General features: G+C 44.4%; 1 protein-coding gene across 1 annotated transcript in view; it reads right to left on the bottom strand.

The window, feature by feature from the left end:
- ablim2 (actin binding LIM protein family, member 2) overlaps nt 1–22145 on the bottom strand; it is a 109128-nt gene extending 86983 nt beyond the window's left edge. Inside the window, exons 1-2 of the mRNA XM_064940745.1 lie at nt 21514–22145; nt 3186–3353 (exon numbers count right to left, since the gene is read on the bottom strand). Of these exons, the coding sequence (XP_064796817.1) occupies nt 3186–3353; nt 21514–21529 (184 nt within the window). The 5' untranslated portion in view covers nt 21530–22145. The remainder of the gene's footprint in view (nt 1–3185; nt 3354–21513) is intronic.
- Nucleotides 22146–22303: the final 158 nt, after the last annotated feature.

Below are 22303 nucleotides of genomic sequence, written 5' to 3'. Positions count from 1 at the left end.
CAAGAACGAGAGAACAGAGAGAGGCCAAGAGACAACACCCCGTTGAGAACATCTAAAACAGCTGCTATTGTCTGTCCCCCCAAAGGCCCCCAGACTGTCAAATAGACCCCGGCACATGGTTATTAGTGTATATTTACTGTCCAACCCCAACACTTCTATGAAGGAACCTATTTTGATAGGTTAATAATGACACTGATAGCTGATATCGCTAACAGTTGTTTCCCTTCATCTTGCAGCATATACTCTATGCATTTTCCCATCTGTGTGCATGAAGTTCATATGCCTCTTAGCTTGTATTGTGAGATTGGGCGTGTCCACAGTTCTGCTGGCAGTAGTCAATTCTCCCTTGTGTGAAAATGCTTATGTGATGTTATCATTCTCCATGAGTGCAAAAACAGGGCAAGGATAAACATCTGCTCAATGTTCTGCCAGAAAACGATCTCAGTGTATCTTTCATTTTGGACATACTGTGCTTGATTCACTAACTAACTAGTTCATCTGGTGTCAGAAATTCAGACATAAGTGGACACTATGGAGGTCAAACATCAACAAAAACACCACCATAGCATGTTGCTAATTAGCAACACTCGATAGCATTCCGAGCATAATCGTTAATTCGTTTGCGAAAAGCAGCATGATTACATAGCACAGGGCTATACCTGAGGTTCTGTTTTACGTTAGCGCTGATGCTATCAGACGACCAGAGCCACTGAGGGGGTTACATTAAATGAACACCCTTGTGTAGCATAGCGCTAATTGCAACTAGCTAACGAAACGCTTGTGGTTTCCCCTTCAGAACTGGCACCGTTAGCCGCCTGGCTAACACCCATACTCGCTCTAATTGGTGATAAGAAGACAGGGAGGTTATACTTGATATGGTTGATTCTCTTCCAGATCATGAGGAAGGTTGGATGTTTTTATGATACAGCCAACCCTGTCGCTGTCGGCCAAAGACTGAGGTAGGAAGTTGTTTCTGACTACTGACTGACACAGGGTCAGATATCTTTTTATCCATCTAATGGATTGGAGGTAGGGTCACCTACTGTATTCCTAGATCTGGACTTCAGAGTAACTTTTACCTCAAGCTCTGTCGTCCAGTCAGTCCACATCTGGAAGTGTTTTTGTCAAAATGGGCCCCCATCATCCCTTATGATACATGACAAATTCTGGCAGTATAAATCGGACAACTCGATGGAAATTGCATTCCTGCTGTGGAATTCTGGGAAGGCCAAAATAAGACTTGCTGTCAAGGGGGGTGGGCGAGGTAGGTTCCGTCCCTGTATACCCTATAGAGACTCTGGGGGGTTGGGTTAGGGGTTAGGGTGTGGAAAGACCCCCAACGGTGCCTCTCCTCTGTCAGTGTTCAGTCTAAGGGGTATTAATAGCCCCGTTTATAAATGTCTGACATTTTGTTAACTAGCCTCACACTTCCTAATTAACCCACCTCCTCACACTCCTCAGACCTGGGGGAACATGACATGCGTTTCCTATTGGAAACCACATTGGCAAATACATAAGACATGTATACATACTGTATTTCAGGCATAAACCGACATAAAAAGTAGGGGAGTATTAAACACTGTATTCAAATCCCAAAGAAAAGTATGTCAAATCTGCTGGTGTCAGAATCATTAGTTAGTGCATAATCATCACACTCAGCAGAATGCCCCTTGGGACAGACTTAATGGCTCCCTATGAATCACAAAACCACACAGAAAGGGATAAACACTTCAATATGGAGAGGATAATCTCTGATGAATGCCCTGCTCTCTCCTCCCTCGTTCCTAGAGGAGAGGATGAATGCCCTGCTCTCTCCTCCCTCGTTCCTAGAGGAGAGGATGAATGCCCTGCTCTCTCCTCCCTCGTTCCTAGAGGAGAGGATGAATGCCCTGTTCCCTCCTCCCTCGTTCCTAGAGGAGAGGATGAATGCCCTGTTCCCTCCTCCCTCGTTCCTAGAGGAGAGGATGAATGCCCGGGCGGTGTCCAGTGGCGTTACACACTGATGTAAGAATAAACGCGATAAAATGCAGGAAGCGCCCAACATTGTCCTGACCCTTGTCGTTTCCTAGCAACACTGCCTGTGTTCATAACAACATACAAGCCCCTGGTAAAAGACAGCGGCCTTACAGAGCGCAATGGAGGTGACAGATAGAGGAGGAGAACAGCAGGAGGGAGGGGATGGGCTGAATATGAGATCACAGCACCCGGCTCTTCAGCCACTCACACACACACACACGCACACGCACATGCACACACACACACACTAAAGAGACAAAACAGGAAGCCCAGACCCTGCTGGTCTATGATTGCTTTGACCTGCCCCATCTGCCCTGTTTCCTATGGTAGTGTTCTGGTGAAGGAGATATGGTAGTGTTCTGGTGAAGGAGATATGGTAGTGTTCTTGTGAAGGAGATATGGTAGTGTTCTGGTGATGGAGATATGGTAGTGTTCTGGTGAAGGAGATATGGTAGTGTTCTGGTGAAGGAGATATGGTAGTGTTCTGGTGATGGAGATATGGTAGTGTTCTGGTGATGGAGATATGGTAGTGTTCTGGTGAAGGAGATATGGTAGTGTTCTGGTGAAGGAGATATGGTAGTGTTCTGGTGAAGGAGATATGGTAGTGTTCTGGCGAAGGAGATATGGTAGTGTTCTGGTGAAGGAGATATGGTAGTGTTCTGGTGACGGAGATATGGTAGTGTTCTGGTGAAGGAGATATGGTAGTGTTCTGGTGAAGGAGATATGGTAGTGTTCTGGTGAAGGAGATATGGTAGTGTTCTGGTGAAGGAGATATGGTAGTGTTCTGGTGAAGGAGATATGGTAGTGTTCTGGTGAAGGAGATATGGTAGTGTTCTGGTGAAGGAGATATGGTAGTGTTCTGGTGAAGGAGATATGGTAGTGTTCTGGTGAAGGAGATATGGTAGTGTTCTGGTGAAGGAGATATGGTAGCAAGGTGACCTGACCTGTACAGCACGTTACACCTGCAATACCCTGTGTGTGTGTGTGTGTGTGTGTGTGTGTGTGTGTGTGTGCGTGCGTGCGTGCGTGCGTGCGTGTGCGTGTGTGTGCGTGTGTGTGTGTGTGTCCATTGCCATAGAGGAAATCCAGTAGCTAGTGTCCCTGTATCTGGTGAGATGTAGTGACTAGACCATAAGAGGTCAGGGGTTAGGGGTCAAGGTTGAACTTACCTTTGCAGACGAAGCACTTAATGTGGAAGTGTTTATTCTGCACGCGCAGCACCTCTCCCTTGCAGGCCTTGCCACAGTTCTGACAGGGGACAGAGCTGCTGCCGCCGCTGCCCTGCTTCCCCTGCTTCCCCTGCTCCAGAGGGCTGTGGACAGCCTGCTGGTGAAATACTGAAACACACAGAGAGACACAGAGAGATGAGATGGGTATGTTCTGTGCATATGCATAGAACACACACACACGCACACGCACACACACACACATGCATTTGGAGAGTCACGTGTAGAAACACACACGCTCAGTCAAAAACCAAAAACATTCATGACTCATAAAAAAACAAATGCACATTTGCATACTCATACAAATGCACCCGTACGCACACACGCGCACACACACAAACACACACGCGCACAAACACACACGCACACACGCACACACACACGCACACACACGCACACACACGCGCACAAACACACACGCACACACGCACACACACAAACACACACGCACTGATTACAAAAGCATGTTGGAATCTTCAAATAGATCGAAGGCCTGCACATGGTATGCACTGTTCTAAATATGCCCAGTATGTGTAGGGGGGAAGATATGACCAGATAATCAGTACATCAAGTGTCAGAGAGAGAGAGAGAGAGAGAGAGAGAGAGAGTGAGAGAGAGACAGAGAGAGACAGAGAGAGAGAGAGAGACAGAGAGAGAGTGAGAGAGAGAGAGAGAGAGAGAGACAGAGAGAGAGATAGGAGAGAGAGAGAGGGAGAGGGAGAGGGAGAGGGAGAGAGAGGGAGAGAGAGTGAGATGAGAGAGAGAGAGTGAGACAGAGAGAGAGAGAGAGAGAGAGAGAGAGAGAGAGAGAGAGAGGGGGAGTGTTGCTTTCACTGAGGATAAAGAGCTTCTCTTCAGCCTACTTCAGCTTGTTATATCATGCAGATCAACACAAATGATCACAATCAGATTTATTATGTAAATTGTATCATGTAAAAACTACAACTCATCAATTAGTCTTCTAGTGACAAACACAGACACCAACCTGATAACTTCCTCTACTTCCTCTGTCTCTCTGTCTCTCTCTCAATTCAATTCAATTCAATTCAAGGGGCTTTATTGTCTCTCTCTCTCTCTCTCTCTGTCTCTCTCTCTCTCTCTCTTTCTCTCTCTCCCTGCCTCTCTCTCTCTCTCCCTCTCTGCATCTGTCTCTGTCTCCCTGTCTATCTCTCTCTCTCCCTGTCTATCTCTCTCTCTCCCTGCCTTTCTCTCTCTCTCTCTCTCTCTCTCTCTCCCCTGCCTCTCTCTCTCTCTCTCTCTCTCTCTCTCTCTCTCTCTCTCTCTCTCTCTCTCTCTCTCTCTCTCTCTCTCTCAAACACGTCTGTGTTCGTTGAACCGGTTCTGTTTTGGACACCATGGTTACCATAATTGGAGTTGAAAAGAAGGGGAGTTTGTCAAAATGGATTCAAAGACAAACAAAACAATGGCATTCAGCTAGGCAGAGCAAATGCACTAGTGTTTACCCAAGAACCAGTTTCAGCTTCAGTGTCCATCCATCCATTCATTAATTCATTCATCCATTCACTTTGGAGTTTATCCTCTCCATTCTTCGTCTGCCAACACTCCCGTTGGGAACTTGAGAAATGTCCATGTTTAGCATCCACTTAGGCCCAAATTAGATAGAGCATTAGTCCCAAATGGCACCCTAATCCCTATGTGATGCACTACTTTTGACCAGGTCCCATAGGGCTCTGGTCCAAAGTAGTGCGTAGTGCACGACACAGGGATTAGGGTGCCATTTGGGACGCAACCCAAAGGCATGTTAGGCACTGTACAACCTGTAGTGCTCTGTCTGTGGGCTGTAGGTAACTCTGGAAATGGTAAATGACAACTGAAGACAGTAAAATACACCTTCAACACCGTTTATTAACCCCTGGAGGTCGCGGGACTCTCGGTCATATCTGGAAGATCCAGACTTGGAGGTGGGGCAATGAATTCTGATTCTGGGAATGTTTAAAGGGCATCTGGTGAGGTAAAAAACACATAAAAAATGATGTTTTATAGAGTAAGCGGAAGAGTGGTTAAAAAACAGGGAGAGGTGAGTGTGTTGTCTGAGACTGTCACGCCCTGACTTGAGTTATCTTTGTTTTCTTTATTATTTTGGTTAGGTCAGGGTGTGACGAGGGGGGCATAGGTGTTTTTGTCCTGTCTAGGGTTTTTGTATGTTTATGGGGTTTTTTCCTGATCTAGGTGTTTGTATGTCTATGGTTGCCTAGATTGGTTCTCAATCAGAGGCAGCTGTTTATCGTTGTCTCTGATTGGGGACCATATTTAGGTAGCCATATGCCTTGGATAGTTTGTGGGTTATTGTCTATGTGTAGTTGCATGTCAGCACTAGTTGTTTATAGCGTCACGGTTGTTTTTTTTTTTTCGTGTTTTCGGTTAATAAGAATGTATTCTAATCACGCTGCGCCTCGGTCTCATCGTTACGACGAACGTGACAGAGACAAACAAGTCCTCATGAATTTACAAAGAAACAGAGATTTTCACCTCCCACAAGGCTGGAGGTGTGGTGCTGGTTTCTCATATTTCATGTTCCAAATTCATTGTCTTTGAATAAGGTTATGGCCAAGCAGAGTGACCCTAAAATCTGCTTTATATTAAAATCCAGATTTCCAGATGACCAGATCAATTGCATTTTATGGAGGAATCCATCTCTTTCATGAAAGTACAACAGGCATAAAATATAATCCAAATATCGAAGATATTCATCTCTATGACGATATTCTAACAATCTGACACATTAGAATCCCGCTGTTTGTCAATGAGAAGCAGAAGTCTTTCTTAGTGTAGTTTAAGCTACCAGTGTTCAGCATGTGAGTTTGCTGCTTCCAATAAGGCCAAGAATTTGGGGGAAGTGCAGTCATGTGTCCTTATAAAATGGTCTGGGGCACTTCAAAAGGGCCTGAGTTGATTGTAACCATGTGGCACAGCCATGGTCCAGCCGAGACTATTCTATTGGAGGAAATGGGGGTCTGTCTCTCTCTCTCGCACTCACTCACTCAGCCGGGACCAGCATGCACTGCTCCTGGCACGCACCTGTTGAGGGGATCCTGTGTCGTTCACTTCCTGTCAGGACAATAAATAAGGCTTGGGGTGATGGAGGGGTCCAAGATGATTTGTTAACCAGATGTTCCTATAGGGGGCAGCATCTCATGTAAGGGGTACAGTAGCAGTTTAGGCCTAAAGCAGATACACTATGAAGAGAACTCAACCACTGAAGGAGTGCTCTTGACACACAAAGAATACAATGTGCTATGAAGAGCCTCCACTCTGTGTGCCCATCCCATAACTCTCTCTCTTTCTCTCCCTCTCTCCTTTTTCTCTACCTCTCTTTCTCCAGACCCCAGCGAATGGATGTTCAGGCAGTGTAGGCCTGGGCCACAGATGACCTGCTCATCAATCACCTTGCTCTCACTCTGCTCCGTCGCTGACCAACACAAACCCACAGTGCCGCTCTCCCACAGCCAGAGAACAATCTGAGCTATGAACCACTAAAGACCATGGGGCCCTGCCATCTAGCCCCCCCCCCCCCCCCCACACACACAGGCAGGCATTTTTTCTTAGGTTTGTCGATAGTATGTCAGCAGTCAGTGTGGTCCAGATGGGCGGCCATCTTGGATTCCTCTTCCAGGACTCATGCTCCCCCGCCTAAAAATAGCCTGTTCCCTTAACCCACGGGGATTCCATGGTGCTCTGCAACATTCCAGGCAGGGTCCATCTGCGGGGATGGCGGGGGTGGGAGATTAGAATGCTCGGGTTACTACCACCGCAGGGGTGTTTTCTGGTGGACAACACATTCCACCTTGGGATGTTGGCTATCGCAAACCTCAAAGAAGATTTAGATCCTCTTCATTTAGGAATGATTTATTCTAACATGGATATTGACATCAGGGAGCCAGCCGGAACTAGAAATGTCCAGAAAAGCTGGCGTGTGCAGCAGCTAGGATAGAGACAAGTGGCAGAATGCCAAAATGGCAGAGAGAGAGAGAGAGTTGCTGAAGCTGAGGATGAAGAGCTTCTCTTCAGCTTGTGATATCATGCAGATCAACACAAATGATCACAATCAGATGTATTTATTTATTATTATTTTTTTATATTTTACCCATTTTATAGACCACCCTCTGCCCCCCAGGTGTGCCCTCAACACCATATGTGAATTGATTGCCCCCCATCTATCTTCTGAGCTCGTGCTACTAGGTGACCTAAACTGGGACATGCTTAACACCCCGGCCATCCTACAATCTAAGCTTGATGCCCTCAATCTCACACAAAATATCAATGAACCTACCAGGTACAACCCCAAAGCATAGCAGTGTGTAGGACTGCCGGGGTGTTAAGCATATCCCATTCCAGGGTATCCTGGAATGACATTGACCTCATCCTGTCACTAGAGGATGCCTGGTTTTCTTTAAAAGCGCCTTCCTCACCATCTTAAATAAGCATGCACCATTCAATTTAAAAAGAACTAGAAACAGATATAGTCCTTGGTTCACTCCAGACCTGTCTGCCCTTGACCAGCACAAAAACATCCTGTGGCGTTCTGCATTAGCATCAAATAGCCCCCATGATATGCAACTTTTCAAGGAAGTTAGGAACAAATACACACAGGCAGTTAGAAAAGCTAAGGCTAGCTTTTTCAAACAGAAATTTGCATCCTGTAGTACAAACTCAAAAAGGTTCTGGGACACTGTAAAGTCCATGGAGAATAAGAGCACCACCTCCCAGCTGCCCACTGCTCTGAGGCTAGGAAACTGTTACATCCATCGTCAATTGAATGAGACCAAAGCGCAGCGTAGAAAGTGTTCATCGTACTTTATTAAATGAACACCAAAAAACAACAAAATATAAATGAACGTAAAGCTCTGTTGTGCTAAACAGCAACTATACAAAGACAAGATCCCACAACAGGATGGAAAACAGGCTGCCCAGACACAATGATAGACAGCTGCCTCTAATTGGGAATCATACCCGGCCAACAAAGAAATAGAAAACTAGAATGCCCAACCAAATCACACCCTGACCTAACCAAATAGAGAAATAAAAAGGCTCTCTAAGGTCAGGTTCTGACAGAAACACTGTCACCACCTATAAATCCACTATAATTGAGAATTTCAATAAGCATTTCTCTACGGCTGGCAATGCATTCCACCTGGCTACCCCTACCCCGGCCAATTGCCCGGCACCCTCCAAAGCAACCCGCCAAAACCCCCACCATTTCTCTTTCACCCAAATCCAGATAGCTGATGTTCTGAAAGAGCTGCAAAATCTGGACCCTACAAATCAGCCGGGCTAGACAATCTGGACCCTCTCTTTCTAAAATGATCTGCCGAAATTGCAAAATTGTTGCAACCCCTATTACTAGCCTGTTCAACCTCTCTTTCGTATCGTCTGAGATTCCCAAACATTGGAAAGCTGGTCATCCCCCTCTTCAAAGGGGGTGACACTCTAGACCCAAACTGCTACAGACCAATATCTATCCTACCCTGTCTTTCTAAGGTCTTCAAAAGATCTTGGCCAAATTAATTACTTAAAAAAATCATACAATGTGATTTTCTGGATTTTAGTTTTAGATTCCGTCTCTCACAGTTGAAGTGTACCTATGATAAAAATGACAGACCTCTACATGCTTTGTAAGTAGGAAAACCTGCAAAATAGGCAGTGTATCAAATACTTGTTCTCCCCACTGTATCTGCCTCATCCCCATGCAGTATTAATGTATTTATCTGGCTCCTTTGCACCCCAGTATCTATACCATTCCAGTGTTTAATTGCTATATTGTAATTACTTTGCCACCATGGCCTATTTATTGCCTTAACTCCCATATCTTACCTCATTTGCACTCACTGTATATAGACTTTTTTTGTTTTCTTTTTTCTACTGTGTTATTGACTGTATGTTTGTTTATTCCATGTGTAACTCTGTGTTGTTGTATGTGTCGAACTGCTATGCTTTATCTTGGCCAGGTCGCAGTTGCAAACGAGAACTTGTTCTCAAATAGCCTACCTGGTTAAATAAAGGTGAAAAAAAACATTTAAAAATCTGACATGCATTTGACCTATGACCTATAACCTCAAGGTCAAATACCACAGAGATCTTTGGTCTCTGACCTTGCATGGAAATTAACCCTAGAACGAATTCCTTTTAAAGGTAGGTCATACTGAATCACCATAGACAAAGCAAGAATGAGAGACAATGTGAAAGAGATCGCTAAGACGATAGGGTCTCTAGGAAATAGTCTCCTTACACATTCTTCTAAATCCAATATTTCTCAATATTAGTTTTGTTTCAGACCTTTTGATTCCCACCCTGCACATGGAAGATAAACTTTGACATTAATGTGAAGTCATGTGTTGCTGCAACATCCAGCAGGTGTTTCTAGAAGAAGAAAAAAAATTCACGTGTCAAATTACAATTTGGAAGGACATCAAATGTTGATGCCCCGAAGCCATTGACTTATAAGTGCCATTCCATCTCACTGTCTCTCTCCCCCTGACCAAGTTCTCCCATGTCAGCCCGCTCCTCCACTGGCGTCCAGTCGAAGCTCGTATCCACTACAAGACCCTGGTACTTCAGAGGAACTGACCTCCCTAACTTCAAGGACATGCTCAAACCCTACACCCCAACCCAAGTACTCCGTTCTGCCACCTCTGGTCTCTTGGCCCTCCCACCCCTATGGGAGGGTAACTGCCACTCAGCCCAGTCCTAACCCTTCTCTGTCCTCCCACCCCTATGGGAGGGTAACTGTCACTCAGCCCAGTTCAGGCTCTTTTCTGTCCTCCCACCCCTATGGGAGGGTAACTGCCACTCAGCCCAGTCCAAGCCCTTCTCTGTCCTCCCACCCCTATGGGAGGGTAACTGCCACTCAGCCCAGTCCAAACCCTTCTCTGTCCTCCCACCCCTATGGGAGGGTAACTGCCACTCAGCCCAGTCCAAGCCCTTCTCTGTCCTCCCACCGCTATGGGAGGGTAACTGCCACTCAGCCCAGTCCAAACCCTTCTCTGTCCTCCCACCCCTATGGGAGGGTAACTGCCACTCAGCCCAGTTCAGGCTCTTCTCTGTCTTGACATCTGTTGGGGAATAATCAGAATTTGTTGGTAACATAGGTAAGATGTTTTATATTCATCATATGTTTGTAAGTTACTTCTCATCAAGAATGTTATTTTTGTATAATACTGTGGCAGGGTTGCAGTATCTGTTCTATGTCAAGACTAAGTTGCATGGGCCGCAGAGAGGGGAGAGGTCAAAGTGTCATCATGTGTAAACATGTCTTTTGCTCCACTGTGTTTGTGTGCCAGTCACTTCCTACTTTTCCCATCGGGGAAAGGAGGATGGCAGTGTCTGGAATCATTCTATGCTCCCTCTATTGTTGTCCCTATCTTAACCTATAGCAATCAGTCTCCTCTCTGTGAGTTTGTCCAGGATTGGTTGTATTTAGAATTGGTTGTATCTAAATTACAATTTGATATATGCCTGTTGATATGGAGGGTTGGTTTATGGTTCTGAGTTTGAGAAAGGAGACAAAGCTGAACAATGAATTATGCCGATGCTGTCTTATCCTGTGTATCTTTGCTATAAAGGATCCCATTTGCCATTATGTTGGGACTCTCAACTTTTCATTAGAGATACTGAACTGTTGAAAGTCAAAATGCTATTGCAATGTGGAAGGGACTCTCAGAGAATTCATTGATAGACACTGAATTGATCTGAGAGTCACAGGGTTTGTGATAGAGCTCATATAATTAAAGATGGACTTTGATAACTAACTCTGACTTGTGTGTGTGGTTTGCTCCCATGATTTGGTAAATAGAGGAAATTTCCACGACACATCCCAATGGTGGAACCAGCTTCCCCCTGAATCTAGAACAGCAGAGTCCCTGTCCATCTTCCGAAAACATCTGAAACCCTACCTCTTTAAAGTGCATCTAAAATAATCCCACAGCAACCACCCCTCGATTGATTATGTATATTTTGTGGTCATAAAGTTAATTTACTAAAAATCTCTATTTAACAAACTATCTGATTAGCTACCATTAGCCAACTCACTGTACATTTAGCTTGCTGTACAGCGTTTTACATTTGTATGAATTATAAATCATGTTGTTTCATGTTTTAGGGACTCCTGAGCAAACCAGCAAACCAGGCTGTCATCTTGTGAAACACAGTGGGTGTAAACTGAATGTACAATTTTGTGAGCTTGCCTCGCTGTTCATGAAGACATATTTCAACGTCAATCACTTGTCATTTTTCTTCATTGTCGTCCTGTTAATGTTAACGTTAGAGATTGAAGATATTTGCCAATGCAGGTAACGTACCTTGAAGAAGAACAGGAGAGTCTCACTCTAGGACCCCAGATGTAATAATGTAATAACCAAGCTGTCTTCATCAGGGTAACATAGTCTAATAACCAAGCTGTCTTCATCAGGGTAACATAGTCTAATAACCAAGCTGTCTTCATCAGGGTAACATAGTCTAATAACCAAGCTGTCTTCATCAGGGTAACATAGTCTAATAACCAAGCTGTCTTCATCAGGGTAACAGTCTAATAACCAAGCTGTCTTCATCAGGGTAACATAGTCTAATAACCAAGCTGTCTTCATCAGGGTAGCATAGTCTAATAACCAAGCTGTCTTCATCAGGGTAACATAGTCTAATAACCAAGCTGTCTTCATCAGGGTAACATAGTCTAATAACCAAGCTGTCTTCATCAGGGTAACAGTCTAATAACCAAGCTGTCTTCATCAGGGTAACATAGTCTAATAACCAAGCTGTCTTCATCAGGGTAACATAGTCTAATAACCAAGCTGTCTTCATCAGGGTAACATAGTCTAATAACCAAGCTGTCTTCATCAGGGTAACATAGTCTAATAACCAAGCTGTCTTCATCAGGGTAGCATAGTCTAATAACCAAGCTGTCTTCATCAGGGTAACATAGTCTAATAACCAAGCTGTCTTCATCAGGGTAACATAGTCTAATAACCAAGCTGTCTTCATCAGGGTAACATAGTCTAATAACCAAGCTGTCTTCATCAGGGTAACATAGTCTAATAACCAAGCTGTCTTCATCAGGGTAACATAGTCTAATAACCAAGCTGTCTTCATCAGGGTAACATAGTCTAATAACCAAGCTGTCTTCATCAGGGTAACAGTCTAATAACCAAGCAGTCTTCATCAGGGTAACATAGTCTAATAACCAAGCTGTCTTCATCAGGGTAACATAGTCTAATAACCAAGCTGTCTTCATCAGGGTAACATAGTCTAATAACCAAGCTGTCTTCATCAAGGTAACATAGTCTAATAACCAAGCTGTCTTCATCAGGGTAACATAGTCTAATAACCAAGCTGTCTTCATCAGGGTAACATAGTCTAATAACCAAGCTGTCTTCATCAGGGTAACAGTCTAATAACCAAGCTGTCTTCATCAGGGTAACAGTCAATAACCAAGCTAAGGGTAACAGTCTAATAACCAAGCTGTCTTCATCAGGGTAACATAGTCTAATAACCAAGCTGTCTTCATCAGGGTAACATAGTCTAATAACCAAGCTGTCTTCATCAGGGTAACATAGTCTAATAACCAAGCTGTCTTCATCAGGGTAGCATAGTCTAATAACCAAGCTGTCTTCATCAGGGTAGCATAGTCTAATAACCAAGCTGTCTTCATCAGGGTAACATAGTCTAATAACCAAGCTGTCTTCATCAGGGTAACAGTCTAATAACCAAGCTGTCTTCATCAGGGTAACATAGTCTAATAACCAAGCTGTCTTCATCAGGGTAACATAGTCTAATAACCAAGCTGTCTTCATCAGGGTAACGTAGTCTAATAACCAAGCTGTCTTCATCAGGGTAACATAGTCTAATAACCAAGCTGTCTTCATCAGGGTAACAGTCTAATAACCAAGCTGTCTTCATCAGGGTAACATAGTCTAATAACCAAGCTGTCTTCATCAGGGTAACATAGTCTAATAACCAAGCTGTCTTCATCAGGGTAACATAGTCTAATAACCAAGCTGTCTTCATCAGGGTAACAGTCTAATAACCAAGCTGTCTTCATCAGGGTAACATAGTCTAATAACCAAGCTGTCTTCATCAGGGTAACATAGTCTAATAACCAAGCTGTCTTCATCAGGGTAACATAGTCTAATAACCAAGCTGTCTTCATCAGGGTAACATAGTCTAATAACCAAGCTGTCTTCATCAGGGTAACAGTCTAATAACCAAGCTGTCTTCATCAGGGTAGCATAGTCTAATAACCAAGCTGTCTTCATCAGGGTAACATAGTCTAATAACCAAGCTGTCTTCATCAGGGTAACATAGTCTAATAACCAAGCTGTCTTCATCAGGGTAACATAGTCTAATAACCAAGCTGTCTTCATCAGGGTAACAGTCTAATAACCAAGCTGTCTTCATCAGGGTAACATAGTCTAATAACCAAGCTGTCTTCATCAGGGTAACATAGTCTAATAACCAAGCTGTCTTCATCAAGGTAACATAGTCTAATAACCAAGCTGTCTTCATCAGGGTAACATAGTCTAATAACCAAGCTGTCTTCATCAGGGTAACAGTCTAATAACCAAGCTGTCTTCATCAGGGTAACATAGTCTAATAACCAAGCTGTCTTCATCAGGGTAGCATGGTCTAATAACCAAGCTGTCTTCATCAGGGTAACATAGTCTAATAACCAAGCTGTCTTCATCAGGGTAACATAGTCTAATAACCAAGCTGTCTTCATCAGGGTAACATAGTCTAATAACCAAGCTGTCTTCATCAGGGTAACATAGTCTAATAACCAAGCTGTCTTCATCAGGGTAACATAGTCTAATAACCAAGCTGTCTTCATCAGGGTAACATAGTCTAATAACCAAGCTGTCTTCATCAGGGTAACATAGTCTAATAACCAAGCTGTCTTCATCAGGGTAATAGTCTAATAACCAAGCTGTCTTCATCAGGGTAACATAGTCTAATAACCAAGCTGTCTTCATCAGGGTAGCATAGTCTAATAACCAAGCTGTCTTCATCAGGGTAACATAGTCTAATAACCAAGCTGTCTTCATCAGGGTAACATAGTCTAATAACCAAGCTGTCTTCATCAGGGTAACATAGTCTAATAACCAAGCTGTCTTCATCAGGGTAACATAGTCTAATAACCAAGCTGTCTTCATCAGGGTAACATAGTCTAATAACCAAGCTGTCTTCATCAGGGTAACATAGTCTAATAACCAAGCTGTCTTCATCAGGGTAACAGTCTAATAACCAAGCAGTCTTCATCAGGGTAACATAGTCTAATAACCAAGCTGTCTTCATCAGGGTAACATAGTCTAATAACCAAGCTGTCTTCATCAGGGTAACATAGTCTAATAACCAAGCTGTCTTCATCAGGGTAACATAGTCTAATAACCAAGCTGTCTTCATCAGGGTAACATAGTCTAATAACCAAGCTGTCTTCATCAGGGTAACAGTCTAATAACCAAGCTGTCTTCATCAGGGTAACAGTCTAATAACCAAGCTGTCTTCATCAGGGTAACATAGTCTAATAACCAAGCTGTCTTCATCAGGGTAACATAGTCTAATAACCAAGCTGTCTTCATCAGGGTAGCATAGTCTAATAACCAAGCTGTCTTCATCAGGGTAACATAGTCTAATAACCAAGCTGTCTTCATCAGGGTAACAGTCTAATAACCAAGCTGTCTTCATCAGGGTAACAGTCTAATAACCAAGCTGTCTTCATCAGGGTAACATAGTCTAATAACCAAGCTGTCTTCATCAGGGTAACGTAGTCTAAAATCCAAGCTGTCTTCATCAGGGTAACATAGTCTAATAACCAAGCTGTCTTCATCAGGGTAACATAGTCTAATAACCAAGCTGTCTTCATCAGGGTAACATAGTCTAATAACCAAGCTGTCTTCATCAGGGTAACATAGTCTAATAACCAAGCTGTCTTCATCAGGGTAACATAGTCTAATAACCAAGCTGTCTTCATCAGGGTAACATAGTCTAATAACCAAGCTGTCTTCATCAGGGTAACATAGTCTAATAACCAAGCTGTCTTCATCAGGGTAACATAGTCTAATAACCAAGCTGTCTTCATCAGGGTAACATAGTCTAATAACCAAGCTGTCTTCATCAGGGTAACATAGTCTAATAACCAAGCTGTCTTCATCAGGGTAACATAGTCTAATAACCAAGCTGTCTTCATCAGGGTAACAGTCTAATAACCAAGCTGTCTTCATCAGGGTAGCATAGTCTAATAACCAAGCTGTCTTCATCAGGGTAACATAGTCTAATAACCAAGCTGTCTTCATCAGGGTAACAGTCTAATAACCAAGCTGTCTTCATCAGGGTAACAGTCTAATAACCAAGCTGTCTTCATCAGGGTAACATAGTCTAATAACCAAGCTGTCTTCATCAGGGTAACGTAGTCTAAAATCCAAGCTGTCTTCATCAGGGTAACATAGTCTAATAACCAAGCTGTCTTCATCAGGGTAACATAGTCTAATAACCAAGCTGTCTTCATCAGGGTAACATAGTCTAATAACCAAGCTGTCTTCATCAGGGTAACATAGTCTAATAACCAAGCTGTCTTCATCAGGGTAACATAGTCTAATAACCAAGCTGTCTTCATCAGGGTAACATAGTCTAATAACCAAGCTGTCTTCATCAGGGTAACGTAGTCTAAAATCCAAGCTGTCTTCATCAGGGTAACATAGTCTAATAACCAAGCTGTCTTCATCAGGGTAACATAGTCTAATAACCAAGCTGTCTTCATCAGGGTAACATAGTCTAATAACCAAGCTGTCTTCATCAGGGTAACAGTCTACTAACCAAGCTGTCTTCATCAGGGTAACATAGTCTAATAACCAAGCTGTCTTCATCAGGGTAACATAGTCTAATAACCAAGCTGTCTTCATCAGGGTAACATAGTCTAATAACCAAGCTGTCTTCATCAGGGTAACAGTCTAATAACCAAGCAGTCTTCATCAGGGTAACATAGTCTAATAACCAAGCTGTCTTCATCAGGGTAACATAGTCTAATAACCAAGCTGTCTTCATCAGGGTAACATAGTCTAATAACCAAGCTGTCTTCATCAGGGTAACATAGCCGTAGCCTTCTCGTATCTTGCTTATTGTGTCGATAAAGATACCTGTATTGTACGGATGTGGAGCTATGTTGCCGACCTGTGTTTGGACCCTAAAACATTTGGTATACGTATTAGTTCTGAACAGTGGTTTGAATTGTTCTAGCTCCCTCCCTTCCTTCCTCACTCCCTCTCATGACTGAGCATGTAACAGGGTTAATATAACTGATTAGGACAGCTGCAAGCTCAGTACTTGAGGACGACACTCAAATAGGAACCTCTTTAAATTGAGGTTTACATCTGAGATGTGACAGAATCAACACTGTATGAGCAGGCTTACGACAGTGTGACAGGGGTATCAAAGCTCCGGCACAGTGGGTTCAGAGCAGTGCAGAGTTGAAAGGGACTCAGCCTATAGACTATCTGTCAGTCTATAGACTATGTGTCAGTCTATAGACTATGTGTCAGTCTATAGACTATGTGTCAGCCTATAGACTATGTGTCAGTCTATAGACTATGTGTTACTAATACATGAGACTATCTGTCAGCCTATAGACTATGTGTCAGCCTATAGACTATGTGTCAGTCTATAGACTATGTGTCAGTCTATAGACTATCTGTCAGCCTATAGACTATGTGTCAGTCTATAGACTATGTGTCAGTCTATAGACTATCTGTCAGCCTATAGACTATCTGTCAGTCTATAGACTATGTGTCAGTCTATATACTATCTGTCAGCCTATAGACTATCTGTCAGTCTATAGACTATGTGTCAGTCTATAGACTATGTGTCAGTCTATAGACTATCTGTCAGCCTATAGACTATCTGTCAGTCTATAGACTATGTGTTACTAATACATGAGACCCTTAATTAGCAATTTCACTTCAGTGGCAAATTGTGCAGCCATGACATTCTGAAGTGTGTATGAAGTCAGTTAAATGTAAGGCAGAGCCTATAACAGTGTGTATGAAGTCAGTTGAATGTAAGGCAGAGCCTATAACAGTGTGTATGAAGTCAGTTGAATGTAAGGCAGAGGCTATAACAGTGTGTATGAAGTCAGTTGAATGTAAGGCAGAGCCTATAACAGTGTGTATGAAGTCAGTTAAATGTAAGGCAGAGCCTATAACAGTGTGTATGAAGTCAGTTAAATGTAAGGCAGAGCCTATAACAGTGTGGCGCCGGACAAAGGCAAAGGTCAGAAGAGGAACGGAGGATGAGAGAAGAGGAGAAGTGATGCCCGTCTTGGCGTGGGTAATAAAATAAACCATGTGACCTGATCACACAGCATGACGCAGACACCATGACGCAGACAGCATGACGCAGACACCATGATGCAGACACCATGACGCAGCAGACACCATGACGCAGCAGACACCATGACACAGCAGACACCATGACGCAGACACCATGATGCAGACACCATGACGCAGACACCATGATGCAGACAGCATGACGCAGACACCATGACGCAGACAGCATGACGCAGACACCATGATGCAGACACCATGACGCAGCAGACACCATGACACAGCAGACACCATGACACAGCAGACACCATGACACAGCAGACACCATGACACAGACACCATGATGCAGACAGCATGACGCAGCAGACACCCTGATGCAGACACCATGATGCAGACACCCTGACGCAGACACCATGACACAGCAGACACCCTGACACAGCAGACACCCTGACGCAGACACCATGATGCAGACACCATGACGCAGCAGACACCATGACACAGCAGACACCATGACGCAGACACCATGATGCAGACAGCATGACGCAGCAGACACCCTGATGCAGACACCATGATGCAGACACCCTGACGCAGCAGACACCCTGACGCAGCAGACAGCATGACGCAGACACCATGACACAGCAGACACCATGACGCAGACACCATGACACAGCAGACACCCTGACACAGCAGACACCCTGACGCAGACACCCTGACACAGCAGACACCATGACGCAGACAGCATGACACAGCAGACACCCTGACACAGCAGACACCCTGACGCAGCAGACACCCTGACGCAGACACCATGACACAGCAGACACCCTGACACAGCAGACACCATGACACAGCAGACACCATGACGCAGACACCATGACACAGCAGACACCCTGACACAGCAGACACCATGACACAGCAGACACCATGACGCAGACACCATGACACAGCAGACACCCTGACACAGCAGACACCATGACACAGTAGACACCATGACGCAGACACCATGATGCAGACAGCATGACACAGCAGACACCATGACACAGCAGACAGCATGATGCAGACAGCATGACACAGCAGACACCATGACGCAGACACCATGACGCAGACACCATGACACAGCAGACACCATGATGCAGACACCATGACGCAGCAGACACCATGACGCAGACACCATGATGCAGACAGCATGACACAGCAGACACCATGACACAGCAGACACCATGATGCAGACACCATGACACAGCAGACACCATGACACAGCAGACACCATGACACAGCAGACACCATGACGCAGTAGACACCATGACACAGCAGACACCATGACGCAGTAGACACCATGACACAGCAGACACCATGATGCAGACAGCATGACACAGCAGACACCATGACAAAGCAGACACCATGATGCAGACACCATGACACAGCAGACACCATGACACAGCAGACACCATGACACAGCAGACACCATGACGCAGTAGACACCATGACACAGCAGACACCATGATGCAGTAGACACCATGACGCAGACACCATGACACAGCAGACACCATGACGCAGCAGACACCATGACGCAGACACCATGATGCAGACAGCATGACACAGCAGACACCATGACACAGCAGACACCATGACACAGCAGACACCATGACACAGCAGACACCATGACGCAGTAGACACCATGACACAGCAGACACCATGACGCAGTAGACACCATGACACAGTAGACACCATGACACAGCAGACACCATGACGCAGCAGACACCATGACACAGTAGACACCATGATGCAGCAGACACCATGACGCAGCAGACACCATGATGCAGACACCATGATGCAGACACCATGATGCAGACACCATGATGCAGTAGACACCATGACGCAGCATAAAATAAAAGCACAGACCTTGAGATGGTATTGGTGTGTGTGTGGGGGGCACACACCTACTTTTGATTACTGCTTACAAGAGAGAGAGAGAGACAGAGACAGAGAGAGAGAGACAGAGAGAGAGAGAGAGAGAGAGAGAGAGAGAGAGAGAGAGAGAGAGAGAGAGAGAGAGACAGAGAGAGAGAGAGAGAGAGACAGAGAGAGAGAGAGAGAGAGAGAGAGAGGGGGGGGGTGGTTATGTTTGTGCTAACTGTTTGTGTATACCTGAACCACAAAGCCCAGAATAAACATTCAGAATAACCTTAGGTTTAACACCTAAAGAATATGACTGCGTAACTGTTTTAAGTGTATATCATTAAGTACACGTCATGTTTCCTTCAGCCTCTAGGACGAAAACAGTCCATTTAAAAAGAACATTGAAGCGGGTGTCCGGTTTTAGATGGGAAAGGACTGGCAGAATATTTCGATGTAACAGAGGGTGTAACCTTCGAGACTCGAGCCCGTATCTGAATGCTGAAAGTGGCTTCCTCTCCTCATCTACTTCTAACAATAGAGAATCTTTTTTTATTTACTTCAATTGTCCTCCAAGAATCCGAATCTCCTCTCTACTTCGGTTGGCTCCTAACTCATGCACCTTAGTTGGAGGTTCCGCTTTCGTTCATCGCCTCTGATGAAAGAACAGGACAGATGAAAGCACAGCCTCAGTAACAGTCACACAGAATGTTTTCCCTCATGCTCTCCCTCCATACCTGCAGAAGGAGAGGATGTTAAGACGAGGACATTTAAAACTTTTAGTGATGGCACTTTGGGAAGGAAGCCAAAAGTGACCAATAGGGAGGAGGGATGCAGGCTTGTCTGTTCCTCACGCGTGACTGACGGACAGACAGCAGGGTTTGTTTACAGCAGAAATGAAGAGCGTCACTGCGACGGCTAGAGCTAGCCAACCATTACATCACACCCAGCCTGGATACACTTTCTTTGTGTGTGTGTGTGTGTGTGTGTGTGTGTGTGTGTGTGTGTGTGTGTGTGTGTCTGCCTAATTGTGTGTGTGTGTGCCTGTCTGCCTAATTGTGTGTGTGTGTGCCTGTCTGCCTAATTGTGTGTGTGTGTGTGTGTGTGTGTGTGTGTGTGTGTGTGTGTGTGTGTGTGTGTGTGTCAGCGGCTGCGTAGGTGTCGCCTGTCCATCCAAAACAGAACAGCTTTCAAAGCCGAGCGTCATCCCATTGTGATCTTACTGAGTGTCCACACCAACTGTCCATTTATAGTATGTCCATATAGCTGCCCCTCTAAAGATACCAGCGTGGCAGACACTGCTGGGAAGATGCTTTTCTATTTGCTGAGACTGTTGTTTGGAGTCCCAATGTGTCACTACGTCATATCAGAGAGGGAGGACATGGGCAGAAGGTGTCAAGACATCTGTTACAGAATCCCACTGTGCATAACGCTGCTATATCACATACACACCAATGCATGTGTATGTATACGGTGGAGGACACATACATAACAAAATAGCTGAGTATTTTCCCATTTGAGACAGATTGGCCGTCTGTCTTTGGTTCCATGCCCGTATGGCCAGCCAAGCAGGCGTCTTGTGTCAGTCAGGCAGGTGCCCAAAGGGACATCGCTGCCTGACTGGGACTTTATGGAGTGTTGCAGCGTGTCATTCTGGCACATCATCAGTCATACACTGAGATGTTGTTGTTTGTTTCTGCTATTAGAAAATTGGGCTAACGTCAATTTAATTGGGATTACATAATACAAAAAGGCCCTGTTTCTATTCACTATATGACAATTATGTCATCATATCAAATTATGGAATTAACTATATTTGTCTTTAAATGTATTCCTACGAGATTCTGTACGTCTTATTGGGCAGAATACCGCACAAGCAGATCTTATCTGTACACATACAAGTCAATGAACCAAACCTCAATTGCCTTTCAACTTGACACACACTGCGCTGAAGGCTACGGTCTACTGCCCATCGAGAAGCGTCTTTGTCCCATTACCGACTCATGCTCTCTACAAAGTAAACATACGTTTTGAAGCAGAAAACGAAACGACATTACCTTTTTCCTCCGGCATTTTTTGCTCTATCAGTGTCCCTTCTCAACTGTAATATATATATATCCGTTACAAACAAAGAGCAGTATTTCTTATCCTAATATTCAACGTCTTTCTGTTGTCCTGCGGTGTTGTACATCTTCCAGATGTACCCCTTTCCGAAGACTGTGGTTTGAAAGAGCGCAAAAGCTGCGGGAGCGAGCGCCCTTTCCGGTATCTTTGGAATGAGCTGCAGCAGGTCATATGATTCCCGAAAGCCTCTCTCGGGTAGCTTACAAGCAGCTCAGGCTGAGTTATAGTTAAGGGATTGCAGCTTTCTAATATAAATAGAATCTTCTGGCCCTAAAAGATGACACCACCTCTCAGAAATCTCTCACAGGGCGTTTACCACACCAGACCACTGCACAGAGGCGCGCATAATGGATACACCTTCTCGTACGTACGCACAGGTTCCTTCCAGATGAGAACACGCCAAAAACGAAGCTTTGCAAAAAAATAAAAACAACATAAAACCTGGCGTAAATGAATAAAATGTGTAATATCCTTGATAAAACTGACGCGTTATGCTTCGATTTTGAAGTGAGAGGAAAAAACGTTGCAAAATGAATGTTATGAGAGCACTAGCTAGTACTTTTCCTCTCGAAGTCTTGTCAATAATTAAAGAGCCTGCAGTAGCAGTACGCTGGATACTCAAGTAAAGGGCATCTGAATGCCGGGAGTGGAGAGGGACAGTTACCATCATTATCTCTGGTTATGTCATCAGAGCCTCTTATTATAGCAGCATAACTGTATCAT

The sequence above is a fragment of the Oncorhynchus masou genome, chromosome 27 (assembly GCF_036934945.1).
Source record: "Oncorhynchus masou masou isolate Uvic2021 chromosome 27, UVic_Omas_1.1, whole genome shotgun sequence".
NCBI lineage: Eukaryota > Metazoa > Chordata > Actinopteri > Salmoniformes > Salmonidae > Oncorhynchus > Oncorhynchus masou.
The sequence above is the reverse complement of the archived record's forward strand: the minus strand, read 5'-3'. Positions and strand labels throughout refer to the sequence as shown.